The sequence below is a fragment of the Astatotilapia calliptera genome, chromosome 6, assembly GCF_964374335.1.
Source record: "Astatotilapia calliptera chromosome 6, fAstCal68.1, whole genome shotgun sequence".
NCBI classification, from domain to species: Eukaryota; Metazoa; Chordata; class Actinopteri; order Cichliformes; family Cichlidae; genus Astatotilapia; species Astatotilapia calliptera.
In genome coordinates, this window is record NC_137427.1 from 379,530 (window position 1) to 396,535 (window position 17,006).

At 44.9% G+C, this 17,006-nt stretch overlaps 1 protein-coding gene and 1 long non-coding RNA gene across 2 annotated transcripts; one reads left to right on the forward strand and one right to left on the reverse strand.

Moving 5' to 3' along the window:
• Positions 1-1,615: 1,615 nt before the first annotated feature.
• Positions 1,616-10,743, reverse strand: eif4a3 (eukaryotic translation initiation factor 4A3). Its single transcript, XM_026169584.2, has 12 exons — positions 10,453-10,743; positions 6,854-6,926; positions 6,683-6,749; positions 6,529-6,591; positions 6,312-6,444; positions 3,096-3,176; positions 2,837-2,978; positions 2,572-2,710; positions 2,379-2,494; positions 2,199-2,306; positions 1,900-2,027; positions 1,616-1,793 (listed from the first exon to the last, which is right to left on the reverse strand). The coding sequence occupies exons 1-12, from the start codon at positions 10,604-10,606 to the stop codon at positions 1,777-1,779; spliced, it is 1,221 nt and encodes a 406-aa protein (XP_026025369.2). The 5' UTR covers positions 10,607-10,743; the 3' UTR covers positions 1,616-1,776.
• Positions 10,744-11,298: 555 nt separating this feature from the next.
• Positions 11,299-14,953, forward strand: LOC145429169 (uncharacterized). Its single transcript, XR_013909385.1, has 3 exons — positions 11,299-11,412; positions 11,785-11,870; positions 14,022-14,953. It is a non-coding gene; the product is annotated as an uncharacterized LOC145429169 (long non-coding RNA).
• The last annotated feature ends 2,053 nt before the right edge of the window (positions 14,954-17,006 follow it).

Genomic DNA, 17,006 nt, shown 5'->3' on the forward strand with positions numbered 1-17,006 from the left:
TCTGTCTAACAAACCACAGTAAAAGTAATAAGAATATTCGTGCTTTGTTCAGGACAGAATCTCTAACTGTCCCACATGTGGTCTCTTACTGGGATTCCTTTGTCAGTGACATTAACTGGAAAAGTATGGACAATTCCTAACAAGTATCTGTAACGAATAAAGTGAAGGAAGTCTCATTTAAAATACTGCACAAATTTTATCCTGCTAATCATTACATGACAAAGTTCAAAAGGGACATAAATGTGAGCTGTGGATTTTGTGGAAGCCATCCTGAGACTGCAGCACCTCTTCTGGATCTGTTCATACGCTAGAACATTTTGGAAAGACTTCAGTAGATTCATTGCTGGACATCTCTACAAAGACTTTACTGTGAAATGGGAAAATGTTGTATTTTGTTTCTTTCGAAGGCAAAAAAAAGAAGATGTTTACTTTATAATAAACTTGTTAGTTATCTTAGCTAAATTTTATTTTCACAAATGCAAATACAGTAACAAAAACCCTAATTTTAAACATTACTATAATGATGTTTTATGTTACATAAAATTGATTCGTGGATCACTTAACCAAAAGGCTATGAAAACTATTACTATTTGTAGTAATTACAAATTATTTGAATGTTTGTAATTCTTTGTATTACACCCCCTGGCATATGTTAATTTTGTTCTGGTTGTATACATGTTCTGTATACTGTTTCTTAATAAGGTTTAATATTTACAAAAAAAAGAAGAAGAAGAAGATAACTCCTGATTAGCCAATCAGAGAGCAGCGCAGTGAACGGTACGTTTGCTACTGCAGCTGCATCGTCATCAATGATTCATGTGAATACACCTGATCAGGTGTTCTGTGAAGGCCGATCGTGGCTCAAGAGTTGGGAGGTCGCCTTGTGAATTGGAAGGGCGCCGGTTCGAGCCCCGGCTCGGACAGTCTCGGTCGTTGTGTCCTTGGGCAAGACACTTCACCTACCACCTACTGGTGTTGGCCAGATGGCGCGATATGGCAGCCTCGCTTCTGTCAGTCTGCCTCAGGGCAGCTGTGGCTCCACCCGTGTGTGAATTGGTGGATGACTGGGTGTGTAAAGTGCTTTGGGGTCCCTAGGCAGGACTAGTAAAAGCGCTATACAAATACAGGCCATTTACCATTTAAATTTCACACCCAGGCCTCAACTCTTGCGTCCAGTGCCAAACGACTCACATACCGGTCCGTGGCTGTGGTTGGGGACAGTTGTGACAGTCAGGTAACACCTGTCCACTGTACAAGTGATCAGACACATGTTACTAAAGCACAAGGTCAGAAAGAGAACACCCAAATACTGCAGTATTTATTTGTGGTTGCTGCACACAGCAAATACACTCAGGTTTCCTCACATGTACACAGGCTGTGGTGGGAGTGGTAAGAACACAGGTGTGTTCAGCAGCATCGAGTGGGCGTTGCTCCGCACTGTGGCTGTAACACTCTCTGCTGAAGGAGCGCTCGTCTGGTTCACCTCCAAAGACAAACCTCAGGTTACCTCGAGGGGTGGAGCCAGCCTGACAGAGTCTTGCTCCTCACGGCTGTGACTACTTTTAGGAGTTTTGACTGGTCGCTGCAGATGAGCTCATAGTAACGACACGCCACCTTAACATCTGGAACCAAAACTTTATTTACAAAAACAAACCTGCCGTCTTACAGTCATTTAACCTCAACATTAAAAAAAAAATACATCTAAAACTATTAAAAAACAAACAGGAAGAAAAAAATGAATTGAAGGGGCGGGGCTCTGGTGTGATGTCATCCAGGTTAGATCAAATCAGCAACTGCAGAGAGAAAAACAGTGAACCAATCAGTGAACAGAATCAGACCGACAACAACAACAACATGCGAACAGTGACATCAGCAGGCCCCTGATTGGCTCCCTCGTACCGTTCATGGGCATCTCGTCGATCTGGGTGGAGTAATACTGCTCGATGTCTCGCAGGATGCGGATGTCGTCATTCTTCACAAAGTTGATGGCCACACCCTTACGCCCATAACGCCCCGACCGGCCAATCCTGAAGGAGGTCAGAGGTCATAGCATTAGTCACGAATAAACACCCCCTGCTCTCCTCAAAGGACCACCGGACCCAAACCTGTCTAAGCCCCTCCCCCAAAGCACTCTGCTCAAGTCTCCTCCCTGACTGGTGCAGAAGGACACGTGGGGACTAGTTTGTGTGGAGGGATACCTGTGGATGTAGAGCTCTCTGTTGTTGGGCAGGTCATAGTTGATGATGAGTGAAACCTGAGGAACATCCAGGCCTCGAGCCCAGACATCGGTGGAGATCAGCACACGACTGAAACACAAAAACCCAGAGGTCAGTCTCTGAATCAGAATCTGGTCCTGGTCCTGGTCCTGGTCCGCTCACCTGGCTCCTGATCTGAACTCCTTCATGATGGACTCTCTCTCCTTCTGCGGCATGTCTCCGTGCATCGATGACACCGTGAAGTTGGCCTCCCTCATCTTCTCTGTCAGCCAGTCCACCTGAAACACAAACACACTACGTTTCCCATGATGCTCTGATGCGCTACACCTGCTCACACAGGAGGACGTGCACAGACCTTCCTCTTGGTGTTGCAGAAGATGACGGCCTGCGTGATGGTCAGCGTGTCATAAAGGTCGCACAGTGTGTCGAACTTCCACTCCTCCCTCTCCACGGCAACAAAGAACTGCTTTATCCCCTCCAAGGTCAACTCATCACTGCGGCCGAGAGACATCAACATACAGAGAGAGAGGGTGAGAGTAAGGTGGGATCAGGTTTCACTCTGAATAATCTCAGCTCCACATTTCTGCCAGAAACCCGATCCGCATCCTCGTCAAACTGACCGTTTGACGAGGATGCGGATCGGGTCGGTCATGAACTTGTTGGTCATCTCCAGGATCTCGTGCGGCAGCGTGGCACTGATCAGGACCACCTGCGTGGCGGGGGGCAGGTAGCGGTACACGTCGTAGATCTGCTCCTTGAAACCTGGACACAGAAAGCCGACAGGAAGTTAGACGCTGGACAGGTGTTTCAGTCTGGTGGTTAAGGTGTGACATCACAGAGTTCTCAGGTGTGTTCCTGCTCCAGGTGACACGCGCTCACCTTTGTTGAGCATCTCGTCTGCCTCGTCCAGGACCAGCATCTTGATGGCTCTTGTTCTCAGGCTGCGGCGCCGAATCATGTCTGAAGTAAACAAACAAAGGTGAGCTCCTATTGGCTATTGCAGTCAGAGGCTGGCCAATCAGGAGCCAGAAGCTGAACAACTTTTTACACATGGTGCCCAGACATTTCCTCCAGACACACAGGAGTGATTAATAAAACTCCATACAGCGTAATGTTGTGATATTTAGTCTGGCAATATCGAGATTTTATTATAAACAAGAGTAATAAAAGCAGTTGCTTTTTCAGGCCAGCAGATGGCGCCATTTGTCACTAGCGTGTCAGCACCTGGGAGAAAGTTGGTAAAACAAAGATGGACGCAGAGAAAGAAAACGCTTCGACGCGGCATCAGAGCCAACGCTGCCTTTCCCGTCTACACGGGACAGAATTTTAAACATTTACAGTACAGTGACCGTCAAAACCATGAACAAATATTGCCGCAAAGTCTATTTTGCGACACCATGGAACAAACGATAGCACAATATGAAACGATAAATGTTTTTATTTCGTCATTCGAGATATATCGAACAGCCTTACTTCAATGTAACATCGTCTGTGTGTGTGAGATTGTGCGTGCAGAGAACACCCGGAGCAACCGACTACGTTCTCCTCTCCAGCGAGACCTCAGAGCACAAACAGAACCTTTTACGTAAACGAACATGTTTCACATGTTTCCAGCAGCTGTCTTTCATGGGCTCAAATTGTGGTCATAAATATTTTGAACTTGTAAATCAGTTTTGTATGTGTAAAAAGAATTTCTGTTTGGACTTAGTCAAGTCTTCACTCAAGTTTCAAGTTACACGTACAAATTTTGACCTTATTTTTCTTCCTTTCAGCTGATTGGTCAATGTCATGTCAATCACAAATTTAACTATCCAATCAGAGTTTGGCTATTGGAGGGGTGCTTTATGGAGCTTCAGGTCCTGAGGGAATAAATGTCCTTTTACATGCCAGCCCAGCGTTTTCCTTCAGTGTTGTGGAAATGACACAGTCTTCACTAGTGGGGATAGTTACAAAGCTTTCTGGTTATGAATTAACGATACATGTTTTTATTGAACATTTGAAGAACATTTGAAAACAACAGAAACTCTTGTAGAGGAGATAAAGTCAGAGATAGAAACGACAGGTGCATCTAGTACAGGTAGAGCTGCTGCACACAGAGCCCAGCAGCCAGCGCAACAAATCCTGGATCCTTTGCCTTTAGTTAGCAGTTAGCATTAGCAGCACATGCTGCGTCCGATGTGAAAGGACCTTCATGCTGCGCACTGTGACTCACAGCCATGGTCCCGGGTCAGCCCTGACTTTGTGTTAAACTAATCCTAAAGTAATAATGTATTTCTAACCACTGATATAGCACAACTTTATCCTTTCAACAGCTGCTCAAAGTTAGGGGACCTAGCTGCTATCGGATATTTATATAGAGATCCTCCAGCTTCAAACTGTATCACCCTTCAAGGACCTGCAGCTCCGTAAAGCCCCCCTCCAACCCGGTTGTTCAGTGATGACGTGACGAATCCTACTTCCGGGTCTAAAGTAGTCTGCGTTTAATATGGCTTTTGTGTTGTTAACATGTTTAATGTTTTGTATTTTCTTCTATTTGATCTCAAAAAGCTCCTAAAACAGTCAGTGATCACTGTTGACCTCCCTCGGCTTTTATTACCGCTAATCATTTATTTAAGCTCAGTTTTTAAAACCTTAGGATGTAACTACAGCCCAGCCCATGCAGCAGTATATGAATGACTAACCTCGTATTGTGGATGGATTATCTCAGTTGTTCTCCTGGCTGAAGTTTGGTCCTTTTACAGCATCCTGCCATGCGATTACATTTGTTCCTGACCACCGAGAACACTCACGTTAACTTTTATCGAGTGGAAAAAAAGTTAGCTTGTTTATATTATGCTAACATAGCTGTGTCGCTAGCTGTCACGTAGCACATCATTATATACCAGCTAGCCCAACTTCAGTAACCCTACAAACGTCACTGCTGTTTAGTTTTCTGTCTTCATTTATGCTGGAAGTGATAACAGAGCTGTACGTTTTAATTTGTTTCCAAAACCCCGCAGTCAGGACATGCTATATTGTATTTAGATAGAAGCTAGCGAGCTAACTCCCTGCTAACTTCTAACTCCGTTAAATGTCATAAATTCCGTTTTCATGGATGCCTGGATGTTAAACTCAATTGTTACACCTGGTAGAGCAGAACGCTGATCATTTTATTAAAGATGAAAGACTTTAGACAGTTTTTCAACTCTCAGTAATGCCACAGTGATCGTTTGATATATGGACCTGCAGCGGAGTTTAGACCCAGACACGGCTAGTGACGTCAGACTGAACAACCGGACAGCCAAACCCATCTGTTCTCTGATTGCATAGTTAAATTTGTGATTGACATGACATTGACCAATCAGCTGACAGGAAGAAAAATAGAGTCAAAATTCGTATTTGTAACCTAAAACTTGAGTGCAGAGTTTCACACGCATAAGTCCACACACAAATTCTTTTTACTCATACAAAACTGATTTACAAGTACAAAATATTTATGACCACAATTTGAGCCCATAGTCTTTCACATTGTTCACGTTATGTGTGTGATCGTGGAGCAGAGCCGCGGCTGCGTCCAGCTCTGACAGGTTTATGAACAGACAGGTGTAAGCCTGGTGGAGGTGGGTTTGCTCCAGTGAAATGCGACATGTTGGACAATTTCCCGGTCCCAGCCCTGTGGGAACAGCCCCTTCCTGGTGTGGAAGTCCTGACCTCAGCCCCACAGAACAGCACGGGGCTGTGAGCCTTTTCCTCCAGCATCGACCTCACGGACGTGCGTCCAGCCTGTGGATTAAGACCGGGAGGTCGATCGAGTTCACGCGAACATGAAGGCAGACGAGCGAATATTTTTGGCAGCGTAGTGAACGACATCACGCCTCTTTCACACTGCCAGGCCAAAGGCACCAGCAGATAAACGTTTTCACTTCCTGTTTCAAGGTGGCGTTGTTAATGGGCTTCTCGCCATCCTGAGCGCCGAGATCATGACCTGGAAACAGGTTTCGTCTGACTGGATCTCGTTTTATCAAATTATAATTTGAATTTGGAGCGTCTCCCACCTCAACCGATCGGACGCGACGATGACAGCAGGTGCGGGTCACATGACCTACTCAAACTCACCGAACACTCGTCCTGGCGTGCCCGCCACGACGTGCTGGCCGTAGTCAAGCTTGCGTATGTCCTCGCCCACGTTGGTGCCCCCGATGCAGGCGTGACACTGCACGTTCATGTAGTCTCCCAGAGCGAGCAGCACCTGCGCGCACGTGCAAACAGCCAATCAGAATGCAGCACATATGATCACAGGTGATCGGCCAGCTGTGACGAGGCGCAGGCATACCTTTTGAATCTGTCCAGCGAGCTCTCGAGTCGGAGCGAGGATCAGAGCCTGCGTCTCCCTCACCTGCAGACAGGAAACGCATCACAGTGTCACAATAACAGTTTAACCCATCTGCTTGAAAAGGCCACGCCCACCGAGGCTGCAACAGACTCACCTGGATGTCGAGACACTGCAGCACAGACACGCAGAAGGTGGCGGTCTTTCCCGTTCCAGACTGAGACCTGCAGACAGCAGCTGTTAGAACATTTGGAGGCACGAGAGCTACACGGCAACAAGAACAGCGAGGGAAGAGGAAAGGACGAGGAGAGAGGAGGGAAACGCTTACTGAGCGATGACATCACGGCCTTTGATGATCTGCTTGATGGCTCGCTGCTGGATCGCTGACGGCTTCTCAAATCCTGCAACACGAACACTGCGTCACTGCCAGAAAACTTTATTTACAACTAGCAAAGTGCACAAAACATCTGTCCTTCAAACAACTTTATTTTAACCCGGCCACAGGTTTCTCAACATTCTTTTAAATGACCATAATTCTGAAACACTTTATGCAATCTGAAATCCTCCCGGGGTTCCTGAAAGCAGCGAGACGACGCCTCTCAGTGACATCAGGGTCATTACAGTAACCTGAAGCACGCAGCAGCCCCGGGAAGGCGAAGGCGGTCCCAATTAAAGCTTCCTCCTTTTTTCCACAGATTTGGGCGATATGACCCGGTTATCTCCCGATAACCTCATCTGTCACTAAATGTGCTTTTTCTGTAACTCGACCCGTGTGAGGCGTTTTCAGCGGAGTGTTCTGACCGATGCATGAAACCATCTATTTTTAGATAGAAGTTGTAACGGCCGCCATTTTCTTTGTGAGTCTTTCTACACGGCGTGCTGCGGGGAAAACGCCCGTTGTAGCGTTTGAGTCTGAGGTTGGTTTGGAGCACCTGACGTCCGTAAACTCTCTCCACTCTCTGCCACCTGAGAAGAGCTCTGTGCTGTTCGAGTCTGAGGTGGCGCCGCTTTGTGCCAGAACTTACATTGTGCCGTTTTCCGTGTCAGACGTTTCATAACCAAACCGTGTCCGCGCAACAGAGGCGGCCCTCGTTTAGGAATAAGGTCCTGGATTTGTGTGGACTGGTCCGTCTGTTTGCAGCTACCTGGTTCTGCCTCGTCTAAACTGGTCGTGCTGGGATTCTCTGTCCCCGCATCCATAAACAGTGGATTTCGCATCACCGTGAAACAAACGATAGCATACCGCACAGCCCTGGGCCGGATGTATCCTTCGTAGCCCACCCTATCCCAGGATTCATTGCGAGGTGATGGTGATGATGTTCAAGCGGGTAAAGAGTAAACTCCACATTTATTTGTGTAGAAATGTTCCAACAGTGACGTTAACTTCCTCTTCCTCTGCTCAGAGTCTGCTTTAAGCTTACAGACACCGTGACGATACTTCAGCCATCAACACAACAAGCTGAGGTGCAGACAGGCTGCTGCAGCCTTCACTCTGACAAACATCGGCCACACTCAGCGTCTCTGCTCGTTCTGTTCGGTGGCTTTAACTAAAAGAAACTAATGACTGTCGATATTTTTGATTTAGTTGTGCTCTAAGTGCGGATGTAAAACAAACATTTTATTGAAGAATGAGACGGTTATTTCATAGATGCTCTTAAATAAATCCGACGGTCTCACGGGCAACTCGTTTGGAAAGATCTAAGAAGCTTAGAGCTCACAGCAAGTATGTAACCAGGACTAATTACTGCAACTCCCAAACCTGCAAAGGAACATGAACACAGCCGGTTTACCCAGCACTGGCCTCACACACATCACACCACATTATTAAACCCATGGTGATTCAGGTGACTTTGGATGGAATAGGTTCCCCATCAACAGGTTCTTCTCTACTGGGTTCATAAACACAATTTCAGACCAGTAAAAACATCGCTTCATGAAAGCGGTGCTGGTGATTCTGTTGTCTGTGAAGGTTCTCAGTCATCCAGGTCATCGTAGTCAAAGGAGCTTGCAAAGAAAAGCGTCTGGACTTCTTTAAGTTGCTTGAAGACGTTTCACCTCTCATCCAAGAAGCTTCTTCAGTTCTAAGGTCTGAGTCTGCTGAGTCTTGTCCTGTGGTGTCTGGTCTTCTTTTAGAAGAAGCTCAGACACCAGCGAGGGAGAATAAGAAGGACAGACGCAACAACATTGTCATCCCCTATGTAGCCGGTGTATCAGAGAAATTCAGGAGTTTTCTCCAAGCATGACATCCAGGTGCATTTCAGACCCAGCAACACGCTCAGACAGAAACTGGTTCACCCGAAAGACAAAACGCCAAAACACAGACTTAACAATGTGGTGTTTGCTGTACAGTGCAGCGAGGAATGCCCAGACCTCTACATTGGAGAGACCAAACAGCCACTTCACAAGCGCATGGCACAACACAGAAGAGCCACCTCCACAGGACAAGACTCAGCAGTCCATCTGCATCTTAAGGATAAAGGTCACTCTTTGAGGATGCCAATGTTCACATTTTGGACAGAGAGGACAGATGGTTTGAAAGAGGAGTGAAAGAAGCATCTGTGTCCACTGTGAGCGACCATCTTTGAACAGAGGCGGGGCTTACGACACCAACTCTCTGCCATCTATAATCCAGTTTTGAGATCCCTTCCCAGATGCCTTAACGCCCACTCACATCCTGGGCCATCTGACCTCAGGAATTCGCATGATAAGGTGGGGCCAGGTTTCACAATGAACACACCCGAAACTCTGGCTCATTGTGACCCACACCCAGTTTCACACCTTGGCTCAGGCGATTAGAGGATCATCAGGGGGTCCTTTTGTCCCTCTGTGGGGGGATACTCCCACTAGGTTTATATCTGGGACTCTCCACCATTTGACCTTAGAACTGAAGAAGCTTCTCGGATGAGAGGTGAAACGTCTTCAAGCAACTTAAAGAAGTCCAGACGCTTTTCTTTGTAAGCTCCTTTGACTACGATGCTGTTGTTTAAACTTCACCGAGGTTATAATCAGCTGATAACAGCGATGCTAGTCTCTCTAACATCTAAGGTTAGAGAAGATCCCGGCTCTACCACACCACCACCACTTTGAAAATACTGAATTTAGTGGCAGAAAAATCTAAAAAGTATTATAATTATCTTACTGAAAGCATTTTTTTCTAATCCGGTTAAAAGGAAGCACATCCTTAAAGACTTTTAACCAAAATATCAGAAAAATATACATCTCACATCCAATCCTTCCTAAAAGAAGAGCTCAGTTTTAACATTTTATATGAGTTTTACCCAACTAATGATTTTATTACACTCAGATTTAAAGTGGATGTTTTCTGTGATAGACAGAATTTGTAATGCCTGCAGGCCGGGGAATCAGCTCACTCAGTGCTGAAGTGGAATTTAATTAACAGTTTAATGGAAAACATTTTATTGACAAATGGGGAGAATTCAGAGCTGATCTCGAGCTGTTTGAAGAGTCTCTGAAGGTTGTTCGGATCAGCCCACAAATTACTTATCACTTAAATAATTTAACTGAACATGATCAACAGATGAATGCTTCTTTGTTTGTACACATTTCAATAAAGTTTTTGTTTCCTACATCACACTGAGCCATGGACCAAGCCGGGTCACACACCGGCTCAGCAGCCCCAGAGTCCGGTCTAAAGTCAGGTCTATCAGAACATCTGTTTCTCCGCCACTGAAAGTGCGCAGACACGTTAGCAGGTCGAGCTAATGCTAATTGGAGAGCTTCTGGAAAGAACTAAAAGCCGGAGAGTCAGACTAACGGCACCCCTCCGGATACGATGCCCCCGGGGTCGAACCGAGGACAGTGAAATATCTTTAATTCGCCTACTCAAACACACTGCGCCGACTTTAGCTTTACAGATGACTAGCTGAGCTAGCTTTCCCCCGGAGGCCGCGCCGAACCCCGGCCTACCGTAGGCGTAGATCCCGCGGAGAAGGTCCTCCCGGAGGCCCATGGTGTCGAAGGTAGGGGTGACGTCCACCTCCTCGCTGGTCTCAAACTCCACCTTGGTCATATCTTCTTCCTTCAGGATTCTCTTCCTACCCTGAGCCCCGGCAGCAGCCATGTTCCTCGGAGCTTTTAATCCTACTGAATGTCGCAGAAGTCCGGATTCACCAGTCCGCGCTTCGCCGCGCTGCTAAGCTAACTGCTAACGAGAGAAAGAAGCACGTGTCGCTACGCCGATGACGTCCGCAGCGGGCGACGAGGATTTTACGTCACAGCAGAAAAAATAACAAATTTCCGGGTTCTTTATCAGCGTACTCGGAGGCCGACACAGAATAAAATGTAAACCTGATCGAATGATGACAAACTGATCAATACATGAATAAGAAAGTGTCTCAGTGATCGATCAACACGGGACAGACGGCCCTTCTGAAAACAAGGAATAACAGCCTATAACTATATATACAAAACACACTATTTATTTACATATTTACTTCTGACACCGGATTGTATATTTGTACATTTGTTTCCTTTCCCCCCCGTTTTTTCTGGTAATACTGTTCATATAAATATAGTGCTGCAGAACTGTGCACCCTCCCACACACACACGCACACACACACGTTTGCACTGAGTTGGAGACAATGGCGTGTCCAGCGGGGTGGCCTGGGGGGGCACAGGCCACCCCCCAAACCAGACTGGCCACCCCAGGTGCCACCCCAAAGGCAAAACAATAAAATTCAATCAAATATCAAATGTCCGATTATGTTTTCACGGTGACGCTCAGATATCCGAGTGTAAGTGAATGCAGCATCGGCTTCTGCGCTATGCGCATCACGTTAGCAAAGGTAGGAGAGCCAAGCGCGAAAGATGGCACTGCTGGAAACAATTTTTCGGTGAAAGAAAATGAGGACAGAATAAATGTCCCGGTAAGTAATATCAAGTTTGTTGAGTTTAGTAAACTTCGGTGAAATTAGAATACCAAGGAAAAAAATAACACTTAAAGAATTATTGCAGCTGTGGAATATTTCAGACAGTATGCTACTGAGGGCAGCTAACATAAGAGTTATGAGTTATAAGATATAATCTAAGTCGTAACATTGCTGTATGGAGCTGCAGATTTGGTTGCAGGTTAACATAGCTGGACTGGCCATCGGGCATACCGGGCATATGCCCGATGACTTATTTTTTATTTTTTTTGTAACGGCATGAACAATGAGAGGTGGTGGATTGGCCAGATGCAGGTCGATGTGTAGAAATAACTCAGTTGTTTGGTGGTGGCTATGGCGGGGCTTCCACAGAGGCAACAGGTGGATGAGGGAAGGGGAGGCAGGAGGAGAGACCCGAAGCAGCCACCAGTCCGAGTGTCAGGTGAACTGAACTTCAGGTAAGAAGTTATGACCTGCAGTCTATCTGGGTCAGATATAAACCAAGTTTAGGTGGAGTTTATTTTCATGTTGCTGACTTTTTACTGTCAGTTGCAATAACTCATACTGCGTTCTAGCCAGTTTGACGGAGTTTTTATACAGCTGGGTGGGTGCTATGATGTTACTGATAGTGAACTTTATTTTATTCATAAGGTTAGTAGAGTTGCCAACGGCTCCTTAAAAAAATGGAATGGTCCCTCATTCAGAGAAAATATTACACGTTTCGTATTGAGCTGAGAAGAGACGCAGTTTGTCCCGGACTTTAGCTAGAATGGAAAAAAGACACAAAGCTGGAGTTATTCTGTGTTTATGCTGCACAGCTGCCTCTTCTTCTCTCATTCTCTCCCCCCTCTCTCTCCTGTTTCTACTTCAATCATGAAACTGATCAATGATCAGCTGATCGTCTCTCTTGTTTGTTTATCGCCCACTTTGCGCCGAAAGAGGAAACCAGCGGATGTCGCGCTAAACAACAGCAGCACGTTTAAGCTTGATCAGCTGTTAGAATTTATTTAATATTAATTTCTAGTATCAGCTGATGTTTGCTGGAGCCACAGCTGCAAAGCTGCTGGTCATGATGTCGGTTTGGTTATCTGGTGAGAGGGAAACATGAAGATGAAACCAGGAGATGTCCTTACTGAACCATCAGAGCTGAACAGGTGATGGAGAAACAGGTTTACCTTTTAGGTGACATGAATGAGTTGAAGTTATGAGCTGTTTCTGAGAGACAAATAACACCAGGATCCTTTTTTATGTAGCTGACAGCTGGTAACTGTGCAGGGGCGGGTCTAGGAAAGTTTTGCCAGGGGGGGCAGGTAGGGCATTAACAGGGAAAGGGGGGGCACAAAGAAATACTTTTCTTTCTTATTCTCATTTAAAATACCTAGTTTTTATTAAATAATTATCTAAATCTTACAACCAAAGTTTTTATCTGACGTAAAATGTATAGAAATCATACATATACCAACAAGACTGTGCATCACTGTCACAACAGGGTTTGTTTTCAGTCAAAGTCTTTATGGCTTTACTACCTGGTGGGTCGGTCTGTAGTAAAAATGCCCAATTTTTTTTGTCCCAGTCCAGCCCTGCAGGTTAATACTGGCAGTGTCACCATGCCAGCTGACTGTATTTCATCATCAGCCAGTGTTGTTCTTTATCAATATTACCAAAGTTTACCATAAGGCAGCATAGAAAGTATTTACTTGCTTTCAGGTTTTATTCAAATGTTCGTCTTTTCATTTGTTTCCCCACTTTTTTCCTGTTTCAAAATCAAACACCAGTTTGTGAGAAGATTATCTTCTTTTTTTAACAGGCAGATAAAGTTTTACATTGGAACTGGCTAATTTGTCAATTGTTTGTTACAAATGTTCGTATTTTAATTTTCAAAAATGTTTTTGCCCAAAACATATGTGCACTACATGTCAGTAAAAATACTATGCAAATATTGATGTCCTTGAATGCTGAGTAAACACTGACTGATTGTATCTCTTGTACTTTATCAACGCAGTATCTAAAAACTTTGCACCGTAGTGGTTAAAATCTCATTCTAATAAGAGTTAAAAGTGCATTTGGTTATTAGGTTTATAGGGTTATTGAATTATGGTTAACGGTTGGTAGAATTTTTTTTTAAAACATTATCTGCCAATTAAATCTGCCACCCTTCTCCAAATCTGTGCCCCTACCTGGCCCCCCCAACAAACATTTTCTAGACACGCCACTGGTTGGAGATGCTCTGTATCTCATTGTACAACTGTAAACACACAGGATAGAAATACAGATTAAACGGGGGAAAGTAACACAGACACACTGAATAATTAAATAAGACATTAAAATATTACAAATATTCATGTTTTTAAAGCTTTCTTGTTGAGACAGGAACAAACTTTCTGTTTCTGTCCTGAGAGTGGACAGCTTACATTTACAGATGTGGAGTTTGATCGATGAGGGAAAAGCATGCGAGTCTTTCTCACTAAAGTCAGTAAAACCAAATAACACGTTTTGGTAAAAAAAAGTACAAATTCTGATCAGATGCTGTCAGAGATGAAACTAACGATATGTTTCCATAAAACCTGAGTAAAGCTAAATGTTTCTGTATCGCTCTTCTGTTTTTGAAGGATTTAAACTGGACCCTGAGACACACTGACAGGTGTGATGTCATCACGTCAGCCGCTACACTGGGCAGCCTGTAGGTGATGACGTAATCAAACATAAACAAACCACAAAAGTGTAAACTAACAGTCTGGTAAATGTGAAAGAGGTCACCTGTGCAGCCAGGTGACAGGAAGGAGCTGAGGACTGATGCTGCTGTTGTATAAAATCACCAAATACTCCGATGATTTTACCCCTTTATAAACTTTTTTACTCTGTTGTTTAAATGAGGTTTTTTAAATAATGTTTTTTATTAAGAGTTTTTTCTTTATACATATAAACAAAAGGAGAAGAGAAGGATAGTTTGTACGTTTGGGGTCATTGGTCCGTACACTTAAGGCTGTAGAATTTAGGGGGGAAAGGAAAATAAAGAAAATAAATACACAGACACATCTACTGTATATGTGTAAAAATAAATAAAGTGTTTCCCCAGATAACAAAGTCCCTGCAAAATAATCCCATTCATTCCCCCCAGGTCACTGTATTTCCACAGCTGACATGAGGCAGGTGCATGAACCTGAAAAATTGGTATAGATTTGGAAATGCATCAAGGAAACGACCCCGCATGACACGACATGAGGTCATATATCCCCCGTGTGTGTGAGTGGGAGAGGCAGCGTCCCTCCACCTGGAGGGTGAATGATGGCTCCCGTCTTTTAGAGGCACCTCATTCCCACTGATGCCAAACAGAGCGAGAAGAGGGTCGGGGCCAGTGTCACTCTGAGAATCCTGGACAGGGTATGAAAAACCTCTGTCAGGAACTGAAGGAGACTGGGACAAGACCAGTACATGTGGATCAGTGAGGCTTCAGCAGTTTGGCATCTGTCACAATATGGAGCGATATCAGGAAAGACACGAGATAATCTGGATGTTTAAATAAAGTTTGTTTGTGAGGTCACACTGAAGCAGCTTTATTTAAAAGAACTACAACTGCTAAATTGTCCGAGGTTTCCCATCTGCCTGCATCACAGGAGGCAAAAGTAGAGATGTTCTGTACTGCAGTAGAAGTACACGCACTAGTGCTGACAATACTGCAGTAAAAGTACTGATTGAACAATCTCATTTGTTGTCAGAACTTCAAAAAATTATGCAAATTTGTTGCCTCAAAAAAATAAAAATGTACTTAAGGTGACTAGGTTAGGACAAAGTATTCACTGAGTACACAGTACTAAGAACTGGACTTTTCTGAGTGAGCAACTCTAAATGTTTCTCCACTGACACTAACAAAGTTCTAAATTAAAAAACAATTTATGGTAACTTACCGTTTTTAATTTGGCTGACATACAAATTAAACGCCTCCAGGGTGAGGTGTTCGGGCATGTCCCACGGTTAAGGAGGCCCTGGGGCAGACCCAGGACACGCTGGCCTGGGAACGCCTCGGTGTTCCCCCGGACAAGCTGGAGGAGGTGGGCGGGGAGAGCGAGGTCTGGGCTCCTCAGCTGAGGACCCGGTGACCCGGCCCGGATAATCACATTATGTTTTATCATCCTTGAACGTTCAGTACAACACTTGACATTAGAGGTGGGAATCACCATACATCCCACGATACGATATTATTGCAAATGTTTAGAATATTTTGCGATATTCAGATTCTGTACATAAAGGTAAACTTTATCAATCTTCATTTTATCTAATATCAAAGTCAGAATAAAGGCTGAACAATTACACACACCCCACTGTTCAGTTATTTATTTGTAAAACATGTTTGGAATCATGTATGATTTCTGTTCCACTGCTCACGTGTGCACCACTTTGTGTTGGTCTTTCACGTGGAATTCCAATAACATTGATTCATGTTTGTGGCTGTAATGTGACAAAATGTGGGAAAGTTCAAGGGGGCCGAATACTTTTGCACGCCACTGTATTTTAGCTTCCACCCTTCACTTTGTTGACAGCGCTGCAAACCCTCGGCCTTCTCTCAGTGAGCTTCCTGATGTAACCTGAAATGGTTTCACCTCACAGGTGTGCCTGTCAGGGTGCACTGGTGGAGCTGGGACCATCAGTTGTGTTATGAAGCAGTCAAGTGGGTACACAGCTGACATCCTGTTTGACAACTGTTAGAATAAATATTAGAACCAATCAGCTAAGTAAAGAGAAACAACAGTCCAGCATTACTTTAAGAACTGAAGGTCAGTCAGTCTGGAAAATTGCTAAAACTTTGAATGTGTCCCCAAGTGCAGTCACAGAAACCATCAAGACTACGATGAAACTGTCTCACATGAGGACGCCCCAGGAAAGGAAGACCAAGAGTCCCTCTGCTGCTGAGGACACATTCATCCGAGTCACCAGCCTCAGAAATCACAAGTTAACAGCAGCTCAGATCAGAGCCCAGATAAATGCCACACAGAGCTCCAGCAGCAGACACATCTCTACATGTTCAGAGGAGACTGTGTGAATCAGGCCTTTACGGTCAAATAGCCGCTGAAAAACCACGACTAAGGAAATGCAACAAGCAGAACAGATTTGTTTGGACCAAAAAACACAAGGAGTGGACATTAGACCATCTGTGCTTTAGGCTGATGAGTCCACATCTGAGATCTTTGGTTCCACACGCTGCACGTGATGGTCGAGCTGCAGACTCACTGCTGAAGTCAAACCTGGGCTCAGTCTGTGCAGCAGGATCAGATGTTAGTGTGCACAGAACAATAACACTGCTGCAAATCTGTGTGCTGCCAATAAAGCTGTGTTATAATCGATGCTGCTCGTCAGCGAAACAGACCTCAGGCCTTCCTCGAACCTAACCTGTTCGCATCATGGGTTACCATGGCAACTTACCCCGGTGAGAAGGGAAGCACCTTTGTGGTACAGAGTGTAGGGTAGCTGGATACATGGTAGTGCAGGCCGCTGCTCCTGATGATGATGTCAGGATAAGACAATCTTGGCTTTGCTGAACTCATGTCATTGTGCAGGTTCCAGGTCAGCTGACAGTCGTCCACCAATCACTGCTAAAT

Excerpts from the sequence above, each read along its gene's own strand:
- eif4a3 (XM_026169584.2), bottom strand. The coding sequence starts at position 10,606 with ATGGCTGCTGCCGGGGCTCAGGGTAGGAAGAGAATCCTGAAGGAAGAA. Across the intron at positions 6,927-10,452 it reads CCGCGGGATCTACGCCTACG|GATTTGAGAAGCCGTCAGCG; the intron begins GTAGGCCGGGGT and ends TTCGTGTTGCAG. Across the intron at positions 2,307-2,378 it reads GAGTTCAGATCAGGAGCCAG|TCGTGTGCTGATCTCCACCG; the intron begins GTGAGCGGACCA and ends TTTGTGTTTCAG.